This window comes from Gouania willdenowi, chromosome 19 (genome assembly GCF_900634775.1).
Source record: "Gouania willdenowi chromosome 19, fGouWil2.1, whole genome shotgun sequence".
In the NCBI taxonomy this organism is placed as follows: Eukaryota; Metazoa; Chordata; class Actinopteri; order Blenniiformes; family Gobiesocidae; genus Gouania; species Gouania willdenowi.
In genome coordinates, this window is record NC_041062.1 from 23,062,389 (window position 1) to 23,081,012 (window position 18,624).

The 18,624-nt window shown below is 38.7% G+C and overlaps 1 protein-coding gene across 1 annotated transcript in view; it reads left to right on the forward strand.

Annotated features, from left to right (window-relative positions):
* myo15b (myosin XVB) overlaps positions 1 to 18,379 on the forward strand; it is a 96,763-nt gene extending 78,384 nt beyond the window's left edge. Inside the window, exons 50-70 of the mRNA XM_028476945.1 lie at positions 129 to 188; positions 256 to 331; positions 415 to 533; positions 2,121 to 2,236; positions 2,302 to 2,443; positions 2,517 to 2,628; positions 4,221 to 4,506; positions 9,255 to 9,318; positions 9,600 to 9,672; positions 9,752 to 9,828; positions 9,904 to 9,980; positions 10,930 to 11,060; positions 11,140 to 11,234; positions 11,325 to 11,402; positions 12,657 to 12,750; positions 12,959 to 13,107; positions 13,181 to 13,317; positions 15,907 to 16,040; positions 16,127 to 16,260; positions 16,418 to 16,549; positions 17,623 to 18,379. Of these exons, the coding sequence (XP_028332746.1) occupies positions 129 to 188; positions 256 to 331; positions 415 to 533; positions 2,121 to 2,236; positions 2,302 to 2,443; positions 2,517 to 2,628; positions 4,221 to 4,506; positions 9,255 to 9,318; positions 9,600 to 9,672; positions 9,752 to 9,828; positions 9,904 to 9,980; positions 10,930 to 11,060; positions 11,140 to 11,234; positions 11,325 to 11,402; positions 12,657 to 12,750; positions 12,959 to 13,107; positions 13,181 to 13,317; positions 15,907 to 16,040; positions 16,127 to 16,260; positions 16,418 to 16,549; positions 17,623 to 17,709 (2,373 nt within the window). The 3' untranslated portion in view covers positions 17,710 to 18,379. The remainder of the gene's footprint in view (positions 1 to 128; positions 189 to 255; positions 332 to 414; positions 534 to 2,120; positions 2,237 to 2,301; positions 2,444 to 2,516; positions 2,629 to 4,220; positions 4,507 to 9,254; positions 9,319 to 9,599; positions 9,673 to 9,751; positions 9,829 to 9,903; positions 9,981 to 10,929; positions 11,061 to 11,139; positions 11,235 to 11,324; positions 11,403 to 12,656; positions 12,751 to 12,958; positions 13,108 to 13,180; positions 13,318 to 15,906; positions 16,041 to 16,126; positions 16,261 to 16,417; positions 16,550 to 17,622) is intronic.
* The last annotated feature ends 245 nt before the right edge of the window (positions 18,380 to 18,624 follow it).

Sequence of the window (18,624 nt, forward strand, 5' to 3'; positions counted from 1 at the left end):
AATAAGATCATTTGAATAAAAATCACCAACAGAAACATCTGTGACCTTTTTGTGTTTAGTGACACTTACAATTAGGTAGGATTTGAAGCTGTACGTGCATCTACTCACTGAACTCACATCTAATGCAGGTGTTTTATCCTCGAGAAATGTTCAACAGGCCATACATCCTGAATCTGCTATGTGAGCAGGTTAGTGTCCCTGACTATCTGCTGTTTGAGGCTTTAGACACCACACTCAGGTCATTCTTCCCTTCAGATAATGAGAGACGCCTTCTCCGACAGCTGCATACGGATCAGCAGAGAGGAGAGAAGGAAGATGAAGGATCTGCTCGGTGAGAGTCTGCATAGCTACATCATTGTTGGTCATTGATCATTGATGGATGTTTTCATCTTCATCTCATATTGTTCTGTCCAGCAAATTTCAATGTGGGAACGACAATAAGCACCATTCAGGATGACAACATGAAGAAGAGGATTGTCATCGCAGCCCGAGATAACTGGGAGAACTACTTCACGCGACTGTTCCCAGTGAAGGTTTGTAGGGTCTCATTAGGAAACAAAACAAAAGAAAGAAGGTTCTATAATTTAGTTTTCAGCAGAGGTGTATAAAGTACCTAAGTAACTAAGTACAAGTATAAATACAATAACTGAAGTCCCCCATTAGAAAATCAATTGAGTAAAATTCTTAAAGGGGACATATTATGAAAAATCTACTTTTGCTGTTTTTTTTTTTTTTTTTATCACATATGAGTTAACTTAAGTGTCCACCAGCACACAAAATGTGAAATAAAGCCATCCAGTCGTTTTTTTGTGGTCTGCGTAAATCTCATAACACGTTTCAAAATTTCTACATTTGTGACATCACAAGTAAAATCATGAATCAGTGTTGCCAGATCAAATTGACAATTTTCAGCCCATTCCAATAAAAACAGCCCAAACACGAACCCCGAATCTGACAACACTGTATTTGTGACACAATGCGATGCATCGGACTATCACCTGGAATGTGCAGTTTTTTGGCTGAAAACAATAACAAGAGTGTGTGAATAGCAAAAGAAAGTCGCTAGTGATCAACTGTTGTGTGGAGTCATATGTGGATTCTTCATCTTTAGACACGCCCACTCAAACAGCCCGGTTTTAGAATTGGTCAGAAAGTGACTTTTCAGAGGCTAAAACTCCAGAAAACAGTTGAGTTTGGGAAAATAAACCTCAAATACTATGTCTTAGAACAATTGGAGATGAGTGAAAAATATGTCCCCTGTAAAACAGCTCCCATTTAATGTACTTAAGACTCAAATGTATATTGTGAAAAAAAAATACTCAAGTATCAAAAGTACAAGTATAAGTAAAAGTAATGTATTGTACCCATACAAAGAAGCAATAGAGCTATAAATGTTCTCCTCTTGTTCTTTTTATTTCACTTTTAGGTAAATTAAAAAAATGTGGTATGACAAAACAAGCAAAAAACACCTGAGCAGTTAGTGAAAACAATGACTGATATTGATTGATATTGACTGTAAAGAGCAACTTCTTAGCTTTCAGAAATTGGTGGAATTCTCCAAAATTTCTCTTTCTCCAATAGAGCAAATGTTAGCGGAGTTACGGTCTTTTATATTAATGTGTTCCTGAGATGGGTTCAGAGTCCCTGGGAAACCCTGACATTTTGATGAGTTTGTAAAATTCGGTTAGATGGACAAGAAGTGAAAAAAGACACGTCCGGGTAAAAGCAGACATATGGTCGCTCTAATCAACAGTAACTGCTGAGTCAGCATGTTGATCTCCACTGCCTAGGGCATCCCATTCCCGTAGTTATCTCCAACCCGTGCTCTCAGAAATGCCCATTCCAAATGAATTATATTCATATTTTAAGTTGTAATGTGTAACAAGGTGGCAAAAATTAAATTAAAGGAGTAAAAGTATGTTTTTTAACTTTTAAATGTAGAAAAGGAAAAGTAAAAGTGCTGTTACAAAAAAAAAACTACAAATCAAAAACGACTTAAGTATTGTAACAAAGTACATTTACTTTGTTGTACACCTCTGGTTTTCAGTAGGTGTTCTGATTCCTCTCAGAGCTCTAAATACTTTATGAATGTCTACATTGGGTTTTGTGCCTGTCTGCAGTTGGACAGTGTAGAAGCTCAGCTATTGGGTGTTTCTCATCGTGGCATTCGACTCCTGAAGGTGATGAGAGCATCAGGCATCAACCCAAAACATCTGCGACTACTGCAGAGCTACAGGTTTGTCCTTCAGCCAGCATCCCATCATTCTCCTGCACTCAGGAATGACTCCAGTCCATGAATAGTTTTGCAGAAGTACTTTCAGTGGAGCTGCATGGAGGTGACAAAGTTCAACTAGAGCTGACCACTGAGAACTTGGAGCTGAAGTCGTCCCGAGCTCCTCAACTCACAGTTATGATCAAGTTCTTCCTGGAGGAGCTCATCAGGGTATTTCATTTCATTCTGCTCCTCCTTTTGTTGATGTGAATGTGAAACCACTCACAGTTTTCCTACTTTCTAGAACTCGGGCCATGTTGTAGCTGTTAAGAGTTTTCTAACAGATGATAAGAGCCTGCTGAGTTTCAGAAAAGGTGAAGTCATCAAACTTCTACCAATGGACGCACTGCAGAACGGTAAATATTTAAATAACATCATGGACTTTATGATATACAAATATACAGTAGCTAGTTTGAAATATGGGCTTCTATAAGGGATTTACCTTGCTTTTACTCCCTTATACCTGATAACAAACAGTCACCATTAGCTTTCAGGTGAGAAAAGGTCAACCATCAATGGTCCAAGAGGTTAGAGCAGGAGTGGCAAACTGGTTTTAGTTCAGGGGACAAATAGGGACACTTTGATCTCAAGTGGGCCACAGATTACAGGTGGGAAACAAGCATATTTAACAATTACCTAAGAACAATATCACTAAAATTAGTTACACCATCACTATTGCTGGGTGATTTTTACACAATATATTATACCCAATGAAAAGTAATTATAATCAAAATATGACAATACATGACAAATTAGAGTTGTGTTCTTTTATTTTCAACTATGCCATGCCTAACGAAATGGGAAAAAAAAACCCACCATGGGTGAAATATTAACCAAAATTACTGAAAAATGAGGAACATAAGGACAAAAAATTCTTAGAAAAAAAATGAAGTTAAGATATCGTTTCCTTGACACACAAACTGCTGCAGGAGAGTGGAACAAAAACATTTTTTTGATGACCTGACTAAATTATTTGTATTACCATATTAATTTCCTTGGAAATCACCACTTTGTGATACTAAACTAAACTACTGGACTAAATAAAGATAGCATGTAAAGCATGTAAATTTCAGGACTACGCTTATCTATTTTATTCCTTAGATACAGTCAGTACATACAGGGTACATACAGGACACCATCACTATTACCAAAAAAAGCAGGCTTTGGAGTAGGAGAACATCTACACCTTCTAAAACATTTGAGAAGATGCTGAAGCTTCACTGGAACCCAAGACACTGACAAACACAACTAATGAAAATGATGTCATTAATTTGATAGTGCGGATATCGTTCCAGGACTAATGTTCCCTAACTTATTTTAACAGTATGTAAGACACTGGCAACTTGTGAAAAGTTCTTATGGGATTGTTTATGAGAAATTGTAGGACACTGGAGAGATTTAGAGTTCTTTCACAAAAACTGTGAGCCCTGCAAATATTGTGGAGTTTGATTGAATTTGTGTATTTCTAGGGGCTGAGATTTCTACAACTGAATTAGTTTGTATTTTACACAATGATTAGGTTTTCTCCATCATTTTTAAGTTCTCCTGCAGGCCAACTTGAATGCTATAAAGGTCCAGATTTGGCCCCCGGGCCTTGAGTTTGAAACGTATGGATCATTAGAGTTTTGACCCTCCAGGAGGGAAACAGTCCATTCACAGATTAAAAGTAGATTATAACATTGACTTTGAGTCTGACTCTCACGGTGGACCTTAGACCATTCTGTGTGAAGTTTGCATGTTCTCCCTATGCTTGTGTGGCTTCTCTCTGTATTTCCCCCACAGTCTGGGTTTCAGAGCTCATTTAAGTTATGCAGTCTTTACACTGCTTGCATGTTATTTGATATATTGGCAGCATACATAGAGAAAGGTAAAGCTGTAAATTATACTAATAATAAAAGATTGAGTTGTACATCATCTGTTGAATGTTGAACTATATTATCTTCATTAGGTTGGTTGTTTGGCTCCCTGGGAGGGCGCTCTGGGCTTTTCCCTGAAGAGCTCACTCAACCATCAGCTGCTCCAGACTACCACAACTCATCCCGAAGGAAAAGTGTGAGGAACGCTGCATCTGGGGGCCCGTTCAAGGTTCAGAGGAGCTCAGACCCAGAGCAGCAGAGGAAAGAAGCTCCGTCCCCAGGCTCAGCACAGGGGTCACTGCAGAGATCCAACCAGGGTTCAGTCCATGAGTTGGAGATGCTCACCCCCATGGCTGAGTTTGCCATGCAGTACTTTAGGTATGCTCGTAAATCACTGGTATGGAATCATTGGCTCTCATTTATCATATATTCGACCATATTCACGCAATTTTGAAGTGAGTGTATGCTACGTTACAATCTCACTTCAGGTACAATCTTGTGTACGATTATCTGAGTGTGTGTGAATTTGTTTTACAGCAGCGACTGTAAATCTGAGTGAGAATAAAAAGAAAATAAAGTATTGAACAAACCTCAGCTGTCATTTTAGCATAAGCAGACATGCATTCAAAACAGATCTAAATGGATCAAACCACACAGTGCTGCTTTGCTCTGTGTTGGAGAATGAGGACCTATTTCCTCCGTACAGCACATTAGTGAGGGCTGTACGAAGAAAATAGGACCTCATTCATGCTTTTAAATGTAAATAGTTCCCTAAACCTTTATAAATGTGTGTCAGTATTTAATCAGTAATGTGATGAATCATTGGTGAAATTGGCTGAAGGTAATAAACATAGAAGGGACAACGTTTGGTCATTTTAAGGTTGTTTTTTTTTTTTAAAAAAAAGGTTTTGATTGTTCATTTCTTTTAATGTGATATTTATTGCCGAAAGCGTGTAGACTGAGGTTGATATAATCGTCATATCCGTGTGTGTTTCCAGGATCTTTGTTGCGAAGTTGTTCTCAGCGCACACAGGGGGGCAGACGTCACCTACTCAGTAGCTGATTCTCTTCCTCAGAGCATTTAAATGAGCTTCTTTAAGGCCAGTTTTCAAATTCAGCTGCTGCATTTATAAACACCCAATCATTAGTACGCTGGGATTAGTCAAATACAAGTGTTTCATACATTGGTACACGTTGGTCCTGTCGTCTGACCAAATGTGAACTTAGATTTATGTTGATAAATGAGGGCCAATGTCTCAGGAATAATCTCATCATTCTTTAACAGGGCAACATAGAAGCTTCCTGCTCCTATTGTTCAGGTGCCAAATAAGGATAATAGTATATTTTCACTGACACTGTATTTCCTTATATTCCTTATACTGCGCCTGAGACAACTTGTGTTGGACGTTTGTCCTAAGACAATTTAAGATGTAGGATGTTGACTGAGCAGAGGCCTATTTTAGCCTATTTTAAAGCTGCTGGAGGCGATAACTAACATTCTTTTATGACACAGATCAAGACGTAGTGTGGGCCTCACAGATCAATAAATCAAAAGTGTTGCTTCCTATAGAAACAGGAGAATTCACTCACAAACAAATGTTTTGACATCCATCACAAACAATGGGTTTGTTGAGAAATTGCCATCAGGTCATGTGACTTCCATAGGTGAATGCAAAGCAACAAGGTTTTCTATAACCAGTGTTTTTACTTCATTCTAATCGTGATTTTTTTTTTTTTTTTACTTAACAACATTTTTGTTCTAATGTGTTGATTGTGTTTCCCGTGATATGATGTTCCTCTGTGTAACATTTATATCACATCATGTAACACATTTCTGCCTTATTTGGATGTTTCCATCAAGCCACATAATCAATATCTGCTCGGGGTTGAATGACTGCATAATTGTAAAGGTCGACTTTATGTGCATACTCGTCGGGTCCACGTTGACTAGTCGATGACGACACCAAGAGCCGAGCCGAGTGCCAATGTTGTGCCAAAATCTTTGACCGGAAAAAAAATTTTGACCGCAGGTGGCGACAGTTCCAACCCCTGCGGCTTCTCGGTGGACATTTACTCCCCCTTAAACACGGTCTGCATTTTCTTCACCTACCAGAGCGTCATGTTTAAGGGGGAGTAAATAGCTCCTTAATAGCTACAAAGAGGTTTATGAGGGGGAAGATACTGGTCTTCCCCTGCTAACGGACCCTCCATCCTGCACTGCTGATGTTTGCCATAGTATCTGAGCACAAACCAGGAAGGAGCGAGAAACGCTTGATGTTGGGCTGTCTTGCCCTGCAGGGGTACTAGGACCCTTGTTTGCTGTGTTGCGCCGCCATCTTGGGCAAAAGTCAGGTACTGCAACTAGTCGACGTCACGTAGACAGAGTTGCGAGACATCACTAAAGTCGACTAGTCTGTTCAACCCCTAATATCACCCATTGTTTTGGCACAACTTTCATTCTGTTAAAACAGCAGAAATGTCCCCTGGCAGTGAGATTGTGTTTAGAGTCACAACAATTCAAACAACTGTACATCATTTTTTGGGTTAAATACAGCTACAGTTTGGTTTAAAATTGCTTGGGACGATCCCTAACATTTTTAATTCAAACTTCTAGTTTGAATGAGCCTGCAGTGCTTTGATCTAGATTTTCAGTTTCAGAATAATATGAATTTTGTTTGTTCTGAGATGAGTTCACAGTGAGCTTTAACAGCCATCATCACTGAAGTGCAGAGAACACCTCATTTTATTATCCTGCAGCAGAACAAAACATTTTGACTAGTTCTTATTTTTTAAATGTGGAGATTAAAGGAATCATCTCAAACAGTCATGGGCGACTGGTGGCCCAGGGTGGCCCCAAAAACAAATGTTCCAAAAATGTTAATTCAAGAAGTTAGAATATATATTAAGCTCAACATAATATGCAAAGAATCTCCAAAAACACACAGAACGACAGCAAAATGTCAACGAAAGGACACAAAGTAACAACAAAAACACATAAAATGATTCATAAATCACACAAAATGACAGCAAAGACACAAAACATTTAAGCACCTACTAAAATACTACACAAAACTACAGCAAAAATACATAACAAAAAATGCACCTAACGACAGCAGAAATTCCCCAAATGACGGAAAAATTCACAAAAGGACTAAAAACTCACAATACAACAACAACAAAACCACACAAAAATAGAATAAACACCCAAACTATTTGTTGTTTCCTTTGTTAATGCTCAGTCGTTATTCTAAAGGCTGACATGAATGTAGTTAATGTGACCCTTTGATCAGACAAAAACATTTTTGTGGTCACTGTGATAAAAGTTGTCCATCTCTGTTCTCGGACTTCCATAAGACTTCCAGTTTATCAAAATAAACCTGCCATGAAGCAGCTTAAAAAAGGGATCAGACTGAGACTGAGATGACAAGTTTGATTCACAGCATGATTGATGACCTCCATCCACACAAAAAAGTCTAATAGGTGACTTTGCTTTAGAAAAAGTCTTGCTTATTTTGTAGTTTTTTTTAAAAGATTAAATAAATGGAAAATATTTCGAACTGTGAACAGAATAGGTTTGATCATCGTCAGCATTCAGCAATCACTGCTTTGAAAGATAATGAGGGGTATATCTCTATGTGGACTCAGGAAAACATTTATCACTCTGTCTGTAAATACACATTAAAGATGACTTGAGTGTAGAAATCCAACCCGATAGTTATTCTAACAGCTCACATCAACCTTCACAATAAGACTCCATGGTCTGATGATCACAATGTGACATCTACATGTTTTAGGTTGGAAGGATGAGTTCACAGTGTTCAAAAAGAGGCAAATGTAAGCATGAGATATTCATTTAATGTTGTCATTTTTCCAAAAACATGTTTTGTAGACAACTGTATAGGCAAGTTAGGGGTTGAATAAATCATTTAGTTGTCTTTATAGCTAAATATGATTATTTTTGTTGGACAGGCTTCCACTCCCAAACAATGCTGCCTACTGATACCAACTATATATATATATATATATATATATATATATATATATATATTTTTTTTATTTTTTTTATTTTTTTTTTTTTATTAAGTTTCCTTTAATTCATCCACTACCGATGCCAGTGGGCTCCACAAAAACACTGCCAAACTCACAAGTGTCAGAACCATGACGGATGTTAAGTTTGTTGCTTTCCACGAAAACACCTGAATACGGCCGAATTCCATCATATCATGGGGAACAAAAACTGTGTCAAAAAAATCATTGTCATCCTTTTCTGTAAAAAAAAAAAAAAAACACAAGAAATGAGAGAAAGAATGAAGTATATACACTTCTTAAATATCAGAAATGTAAATCCAAACATCACAGTCTAACCTTGTATTGTAAATTTAAACAATGAATGAAAAATGAAGATTTAGCCAATCTTTGCTGAATCTGATGTGAAACTTTTCCATTTCGGTGCCATTTTTGCATTCTTTTATGGAATTCCTTAAAGATGCAGTATGTAGAATTGTGAGACGCTCCACACTCCCCCCTCCCCTCCTTAATGAAACTTATTGGTCTTTTTGTAAACACGCACACTGTGGAACTCTTTGCGACTGTTTTCTCAATAGAGACGAGTGACAAATGTAAGGACTTTATCTTGTTTTATTGGAGAGTATGCTGATGTTTTAGAGACATGAAAGCACATGTCACTCACTGCTGTGTGGACAGAAAGAGGCCAGGAGAAGGAGAAGAGATTCACTGTCCACTCAGAACACTTTGGATTACAATATGCTCAAAGATGATCATGGATTTTTGACCAAATGAACCTTAACTTTACATACTGCAGCTTTAATCCCACAATGCAATGCATGAAGCATTTCTGAAGTTCAAGTCACATGGCCCTTAGTCGAAAACAATCTTGTGAGCTGTAATTTCAACATTGGACATTTGTTTGCATCTTTGATTTATTGATCCATAAGGCCTACACTGTGTCTTTATCTGAGGTAAAAAATGTGATCAAGTCAAATTAGATCTTGTCTGGTAATCTAATCAATGTGTTCTGTCTAACATGAACTATCATGTGTTTATATACAGTATGGTGTTGGTCACTTCAGGTTTAACTTTGTGTTAACATTTCTTTCTGATCAAAGTGTTGAAGGTACAGGCGTTCCAGGCAGTGGGAGGAGCTTCTCAGAAGCAGTGCAACACACACAGGTAAGACACAGGAGTTGCTGTTCCCATTGTTTTATAGGTCTCATAATCAGAATTCTGTAGTCTTTAAGCGTACGCTACACACACAACAAAACTGTAGTTAGAAGTCAGCAAAAAGAAAATCTTTGAGAAAGTATAAACACAAATAAATACAAATATCTCCATGTGCAGGTACACCTGTATCAAACACCATCTCAGTCATGGGGGATCGTGAATCTATTGTTTTGTGCGTTTCCTTTGTGTGTGATCCCTCGAACTGATTAAACCAATTTATTTTTTCTAAGGTCCCAATTCAGGAGTCTCTGATTCTCTACAGTGACTCTGAGATGAAGACCTTATCAGTGCAGTGTTTTCTGAGTGAGTGTTTCCAACTCTGTCACAAAATAACAACTCTGTTTTTAGCTTTTTCTCTAACAAACATCTTGTTTCTCTCCAGACTTGATGCAGTTTATGGGAGACATGAAAGGGAAGAAGGGCAGCACTCAAACAGACTGCCTGAAGCACATACTGCTGGTCAGTGCTCTTTCCAGCCTTGTTTCTGGAAATAGATGTATGACAAATAACAAACTTTGATGTGGATTTGTTTAGCTTGGGAAGGAAAACGAGCTGCTGAGGGATGAGATATACTGCCAGGTCATCAAGCAAACCACTAAGAACCCATCAATGTGAGTCTGTGCACTTCTGTGTTGTTTGTGATCCCACAGTGTTTTTGTTCTTTGTTTTGCTCTAGGTTTCAGATCTAAAATGTGAATTGTAAGAAGTACTGGATTCTTGCTTTCTATTGTCGATCCTTTTTGTTTCCTGAGCCAGTGTGATCCATCCATCCATCCTGACTCACTTGGTTGTTTTCAGGGTGGTGGGGGTCTGCTGGTGCCTTTCTCCAGCTGTCATTGGGCACTAGGTAGCGCTGCACAATCTAGATCAGTGGTTCTCAATCTTTTCAGCCCACGACTCCCCCCAAAAAAGGTTCCAGAGACCGGGGACCCCCACGTGGAGACAGGGCCATCTATAAGGGGGAATAAAGGGGAGAGCTTTTTAATGGCAAAATGATGGTCCATTGTTCTATGAATCTGTGATAACCAATTTATGACAAGAGTGAAAATAAACAAAAATGGGCTCAAATTGTTCAAAAAATGTTCTTGGTTTCTTGAAGATATCTGGAGTTCCCCTCCCAGCGTCTCAAGACCCCAAATGAGGTCCTGACCCCAAGGTTGAAAACCCCTGATCTAGAGACTCTAATCACACATGTGCTCCAATGCAAAGATAGAGTTAAATCCCTGCTGGTTAGACTAAATCAGTATAAATACTTTACAACAATTTACATTTTGTTTGTAGAATTAACTCAGGCAAACATTTAAACCTATTGGATAACATCATCACTGAAGAATCGTGGGGTGTTTATTCGACAGACATTTGTTGAAGCAGGAATTAACACATTGATTTATTTCATATCTTCTCCCGTGGCTTCATTTTAATTAAGATCTTCTGTCAGCTTCTGTCACCTCTAACTACTGCATAGGTTCAGTCATTCATCATCCTGCATTTTAGCATGGTATAGTAACCACTGAAGCAATAGGAGGCCCTTTTAAATTCTTCTGTGTTTTTTCTGTGTAGATCCAGCTGTAACCTCGGCTGGCGTCTGCTTAGCCTCATAGCTGTTTTCTTTCCCTGTTCTGGAAAACTGCAACCCTATATCTCACGTCATCTTGATGACGTCTGTAAGGATTACCAAAACCCACATCAAGGTACCATCACTGTTCGTTCAGATGAGCTTCACTTTAATGCTTGGATAGCTTCATTCATACAGGCCACCTTTCTCCTCAGAGCTGGCTCAAGTGTGTCAGTACAACCTCCAGCGCTCCGTCAGTTTTGGAAGTCGACGGAACATTCCCTCCCATGCTGAGATGGAAGTCTTTCTGGTGAATTGTTATTTTCCAAATGGTTCATTGACAGTTACATTTTGTCGTTATCTGCTTTTAAAGGTGATCTAAATCTTTAAATGCCTACAGGATGGCAAAACATCTCGATACCTGCCCATCAAGCTACCAGGAGATGTAGAGTTCCCAATCGTGGTCCACAACAACAGTGTAAGAAACACACCTGAGAACAGCGTAACCATTTCATATCTATTACTGCCATGGAGTAGACAAGATTATAGTGACGGAAACAATGACCAAAAAACACTCAGTTTGTCCATAACTTAAGTTCATTTTTGTAATTTTCACTCATTTCACAAGCAACATGTTCGATGCACACCAAGGTTTGTTTTCTGAGAAATACTTTCCATGCTCAGGTGTGAGTGAATCTGAGCATTAGTTACAGAAATACATTCTGATTGAAGAATTAATTCAGCCTTATCAATATGAAGCCAATCTGAGTGACAAGGGACTTGTCAATTTGCTGTAAACAAGGAAACTCCATTGGCAGAAGTCTTCTTACAGTCCACAGCTACACAGTATGGAGGCATCTTTGACAATAATTGTGTAATGATAATATTGATTGTTATTTAACCCTGTAGACATCATCAGTGTGAGGCCTGCATCACATTCAATATATGGTCATTCTCCAAAAATGCAGACAGGCAACGCACAAAAAGCAACAATAAAATGCAAAATGTAATGTTAAGATGGACCTAATAATGTTAAAGGGATCCTCCACTGTTTTTATGAATGTGATCTAAAACATCGGAATAACTGAGATCAAAATTTGTAAATAAAATATTTTAAGGAAAAAAATAAATGCAAATGCTCAATTAAACCCAGAGCAGTTTTGAGTTTAACATTTTTAAAAACTAGTAACCCATAAAACTAAGGGACTTACCTAACGGAAAAAGCTCAAACTACCAAAATGTTGCGTCTTTTTACGTCATGGCATCATTTTTTAAGGTCTTAAAAGTAACGGGCTCATTTTTAAAATGTAAGGAGTAAAAAGTACAAATATGCAAGTAATAGTAAAAAGTTGCCAAAAAAATAAATACTCAAGTAAAGTACAGATACTAGAAAAAACGACTTAAGTACAGTAATGAAGTATTTGTACATTACTCTTGTCATCTCTGGTTGCAGTACACAGTGTCTCATGTTAGAGAGTCACACTCACAAATTTCTACTTCTGTTTATTTCCAGTGTCATTTATATACATGTAATCAACATGGAACTGCAATGACTTCTAAAATAATTAGTCTCTCATATGAATGTAGATTGATTTTACCACGAGAACTGCAGGCAAACACTTAGTGGATGCACAACACTAAACTATACCAATAAAATACTAGTAGCTGAGGTAAATCAATCTCAACCACTGTTCAACATACAACCTGTCAGTTTCATGTTGTGTTCTTCTAGATGGCAGCGGATGTGGTGTCAGAGCTTTGTAAAGAAATGGGCATCTTTCACCTCAGCGAAGGCAAGGAGTTCTCAGTCCTTGCAAACAGACAAGGTAAGTCTGATGAATACCTTAAACATGTAAAACCCTTTTTAAAAAGAAGGTAAACAGGTAATTAATTAGGGTTCTATTGTTGTCTCAATGAGAGGAGCTGTCTAAATAAATGTTTTAACATACTTTTTGAGCTACAAATCTCCAAAGTGTTTTCAGGCTAGTCAGTACTGCCCAGTTTTTTGCAGCCTCTCTGCCCTTCATCCATCAGATGGCACGACGCGTCCTATCCACCCTGAGGAGTACATTTTTGACTTCCTGTTGGACGATGGCGCCATCTTCCTGTCAATTAAAAGAATGATCTGGAAAGAACCTCTTTCCTTTCGCAGCGACCTCTACGTGGACTTTCACTACCAGCAGGTTACACATTGACTTCACACACTTATCCTCCATGTCCTATCAGAGTCTTACTGGTTTCTTTGTCCATGTGTAGCTCCTTACCGACTACCTGGGTGGCCGGCTGATGCTTCCTCCAGCTGAGGAAGGGTTCTCCTCAGTTCAGAAGATAGCAGAACTGGCAGCCCTGCAGCATCTCGCTAAGGGTGTGGATCCAAATGATCAACTCCAACTGTGAGTCACCCACAATGAGATGCACTTTGTGAAATTAGACAGCACCCTCATAGTTGATTGATTTGATCAGAAGCTGGATGACCAGCAGCAATGGAGGATGTCTAAAACTCGTGTGTGGTGTTCCTGTTCTGCAGTTGTTAGTACGGAAGGAGGAGCACTGAACTCCTGAGGGATCATTCAGGGTTAAGTTCTATGACCCAAAATAAGGGCTACCGTCCCTCCATCTTTAGAAGAAGCTCATGTTTAGTTTATGGTGAAAAAAGTATGTAAAAAAACACCATTTCATTGTAGGTTGTTAGCTCTAGCTGTCGAACAGTCAAGGTAATGCTGCTGTCCTCGGTGCATTTCCAAAAGCTCCAATGACAATGGTTGGATTGCATGAGAACTGTAACCAGTTCAGCAGCTAGTGGAATAACGCAGACTGGTCCGTTAAAATGTGTTTTTTTTCCACATTACATTGTTCTCCCAATGGTCATGTATGGATTGTATGGGAAACCAAGAGACGCACACCCACAGCAATGATTTGTGAAGACCATTTTATAAGGCTAGAGTAACATTAAAGGATCTATATCATGCTATTTTAGAAGTTACAAAGTCAACTACAGCCACATATGGTTAATATATAACATTTGGCAAAATAAAATACTAATTTATTAAATGGGACATATCATGCTAAATCCACTTTTTTAGCCCTTAAATGCATTTTGTTGTATATTTAGAGTGTTTAGAAGTACAGAAAAAATCTAATTAGTCTCTTCAGGTGCTCCGTAGATATCTTTATATTCTGTTTTGCTCATATTTTTCAATCTGTTTCGATTTTTCTATTCTCTATTACGTTTTTTGAACTTTTACGTCACAGTATTTGCAGCGGAACTGCCAAATTAGTACATCAACTCCAGGTCCAACACTTCGAGCAATCCGCCATTTTTATTTCTCGCTTTTATTTTGTAGTCCAAGCTCAAGGATGCTGAAGTTACGAGAGGATAAGTCTAAATGTTGGGTTGTTGGATGTAGTAACCCACACGCTTCATTACAACGTCTCCCAGCATCAGAACCTTTTCAAAGTGTCTGGTTGAGTTTTATTTTTCACGGAAATGTACCCACATCTGTGGGTAAGGTCATTTTTGTGTGTGTGAAGCACTTCAATGATGACTGCTTCATCAACCTCCACCAGTATAAAGAAGGATTTACAGAAAGACTTTGTCTGATTGAGGGTTCAATTCCTTCTATCTTTGGAGACGACGAACAGAGCACTTCGGTGAGCTGTAAATAACGCTAAAAAGTGTGATGATAAGACGTCCCTGTCATTGTTTTGTTAGCATTAGCAGTTGCACCGTCTTCATATGTTAGCGCTGTGTGCTCGTTTTAGATCATTGATGATATGGCCTACGTGATTTAATTTAAGTCTAAAGTTTTCATTAGTCATTTCATTTTGCCATTTTTGTCTTTAAAAAGACTGTATTAAAATGCATTTCGTGACGTTAGCTTGGCGCTAGCGTTAGCTCGGTGCTTGTGTTAGCTCACTTGTTAGGGTTCTGCAGGTTCATCATCTTCATTTTCATCTCGCTCCGCTGGGTCAGACTCTGGCTGTAACATGTAAGGCTGGATGGACAAGTCTTCTGTTGTTGACATTTTATAAATAACCTCTGAATAAAAAGTTTATACACCGCTACATAGCTGTATCTCTTCTATCAAACTACAAAAATGGCCGAGCAGGGTGGAGTTGAACCGAGTGTCACCTGAAGAGGGGGCGGGGTATGAAGTGTCTCATTTGCATTTAAAGAGACCGCACCAAAACGAGTTGCTCTCAGAAGTACATCAGAAAAGGGGTAGAAAAAGGGTCTGTGGAGCTATAATAATGAGGAATTCAGACACAAGCATTGCAGTTCTGCTTTATATAGACCACAACTGTATGATTTATATGTAAAAAGGAAGGAATTAAAACCATGATATGTCCCCTTTAAGAAATATGACTATGAATTCTTTCAACCAGGAAGTTGAGACGCACGGTTCCTCTGGAGTGCCGCTTCTCCTCATGTGAGTGCTGCTCGCGTGCCTTTAGCTCCAAGAGAGTGGGCGTGTATGTTCACTGTGGAGTCACGGCGCCGGCAGCCGACACTTCCTGGAGGGGGCGGTTAGTGACGTCAATTGCGTTTTTTAGAAGAGAGCAGAGCAGCAGCTCAGAGAGGATTAGTGAGGATTACTCAGATATGCAGGAAGGAAGCCCAATAATACTTTGGGGGTGTTTTCAATAAGGAATTAACAACGTAACAAGGTTAAAAGCTCAAAAAAGTGGATTTAGCATGATATAGGACCTTTGAAGCTGCTGGGGATGATAAATAGCATTTTTCAAACTGTATTTAAACTAAAAGTTGTTCCCATCCACTACTGATGCCAGTGGGCCCCCAAAACCTTTGCTAAAGTGACATGTCTGGCGTTCTCTCGGGTTGAAATCAAAAAATGGTGGATGTTGATATTGTGGCTTTCCACCGAAATGCCCGAATAACTGTCTAAATATAATATCCTTAAACAAAAATAGTATTCACAGACAGTGGTTGGGTATTAACTGTTTTAATTATGATCTTTGAGGACGGAGATCCAGAAGTACCTTCCGTCCCAGGACCGACTTAGCAGTAAAGTTCAGGAGATCCATTCTTTCTGCCTGGGTCAGTTAGCAGCCTTACAGTCCCTTCCCCCCCTGGAGGCTAAAATACAATTAATCGGTGAGTGTCACTTCCCTCTGACCCATCTCACCTCATTACCTCTCCCTGTCATTGGAGTTTTTCTCTCTAAACTCTGTGTTTCTCAGAGTTCTTCAGTGTCCTTCCTCTGTTTGGCTCCAACACGTTCATGGTCCAGAAGGTAAGCCTTCGTGGTTGCCCATCACCCTGTATGGTCAGCATCAACCAAGAGGGATTGCTCTTCCTCCACCCTAAGACCCAGGTGAGCTTCTTCAGTCATAGTTTGTATATGCATTATCCCCGAGTAAAGGATGTTACTCACCATGGACTTCTAAATGTTTTAGCATTTAGCTGCAAAAGTGCAGACTGTAGCTACCAGCATTCAGGCTTAAATTTTGAATTTTGTTGGTGTGCTGCAGGTGCAAGTGTTTCAGATCTCACTAGAGGACATTCAGTCCATGCGCACCAAGAAGAAAGGCAAAGTGCCAGCAATGGAAATCAACTATGGCAAGCCAAATAATCCCACCAAAATTACCATTCATCTAAAACAGGTACGGGCTTCAATTTAAATTACACACTTCGGTTTAAGCCATATATATGCTACAGAGTCTGTTAGTGTTTCTGTTGGCTTCCATATGGGAAGGCAGCATTGCTTCTTCTTTGGACGACAGCCCTAGAAAATATACATTCTCATCATTTCCTGATCAGATTCATCCTTTGTGTTGGACTTGAACTTTGGGTTTCTGGTGCAGGAATCACAGTAAATTCAGTTTACTGCTACTGTCTCTATCTATTATCTTTCCAGGATCCATCTTTCCTTCTTTCCAGCAACAAAATGTACTTAATTTAAAGTTAGTGCTGTCAAGAGATTTAAAAAATGTGTGTGATTAATTATAATGCTCAGTAAATAATTAACCTCCTTAATCTCTTTTTTGATCGCATCTAAAATTGCTGAGAAATGCCCTCAACGTGAGGTATTTTCATTTAAATGACATTATTTTGGCAGATCAAAACATTGATATATAGCAAAGTGGCTTTATAAAGTCATTTACTGTTTTTAACGACTGGAACAGATGCAGTCCCAACGGCTACGTGTCATATTGACGTGTCAATCTCCAAATAATAGAAAATACAAGTCAAATAAAACATCATATGTATGTAGTGCTATAAGTTAGCACATCATAAACAGTAAGAATTTGTCAGTCACGGCGAGCTTGCAGCATGTAGCAGTTAGCACTGTCCGAGTGTCCGTGCTAGCTGTCCGTGCTAGCCGCTACATTGAGGTGTAAGCGAAGGCTGCAAAGCTCTGGTGATAAGTCAAACACTTTCTTGTGCACAACTAGGCTTTAGTTTTCCATCTGGTGTTTTTATAAGATGAAATTAATGACAAATATTGTGGTCTGTGCATCAGTATTATGGGTATAATGGGAACTCTTGAAATAAGAAAAAGCAATTAACGGCGGTTTTTTTTTTAGCACGTAAATTTTTCCTGTGATTAATTAATTGCAATGAAGCCTTAAACCAAATGATCTGATAATGTGTGTATGAACCACACTGTGTATAATACAAATGCTCAACAGATAGAGATTTGTTGATTGATTGATGTTATTTATTCTGTTTTCAGGCTAATGAGTTGTGCCACATTCTTGCTCTGATGATGGAGGAGTTGATTCGACCGTCAGTTGGCAGTTCCATTTCAGGTCGTTCATAAATTAACTCACACAGTTTACCTGTGCTTCTTATGTAATGTTTAACTAGTAACTGGAGTGCTATCAGAGACACATACTGTACAGAACCCTGAGGAGCTGATGCTGACGTGTCTCTTGTGATCCCTGAGAGGAAATGACCCAGAGCTGATACATGCAGCGATCCTCCGTCCCACACATAACAAGCCTATGATTGTTCATCATCACAGTTGGATAGAAACAGTGTCACTTTGATGCTTAGTAGTAATTGTTGGTTTTAGATTAAAATAATGATGTGTTGGATAATTCTATGGAATAAAGCCTGTGCTGTAGTCTTCTAAATGTCTATAAAATTTGCAAGTAGCTCTCCAAAGCTCATCCAATCAAGTGTTCCACATGTTGGTGATTGTTTCTCCAGCTTCCACTCTGTCCACTGAACACCCATCAATAAATAGAACTACTATATTTGACTAGAAATACACCAAACTGTAAAGTGCGTAGTCTGAAAAGGACAGAATGGACACTATACAACCTCAGCAAATTGAACACATGAAGGTGGAATAATAGAAAACTTGAAACCTTTTAAAGCGATTGTTTGAATGCTTTCTGATTCTTTTGCATATTTTTTTGATTGTAAAAGTGATTATTTGCTTTAATGTGAACACTTGTTGAGATACTCGTTCATCTGGTTTGGATGTAAATAAAAAAAAACAAACTAAAAGATGAGTCAAACCTCTATCGTTTTCTTTAAATCCATGATGGTACTGTCCAGAGCTGGAATGCTCAACATAGATATACATAAAGAGCTAAAAAGTAATAGTAGTTTAGTCAATGATTTGTTAAAGGTAAACTGCGTGTATTCAACAGTTACTATAATACCATGGTTTGGTTTATGATTAACAGCATAATGACACATTGAGAACCCTCAGCTTTGTTTTCCA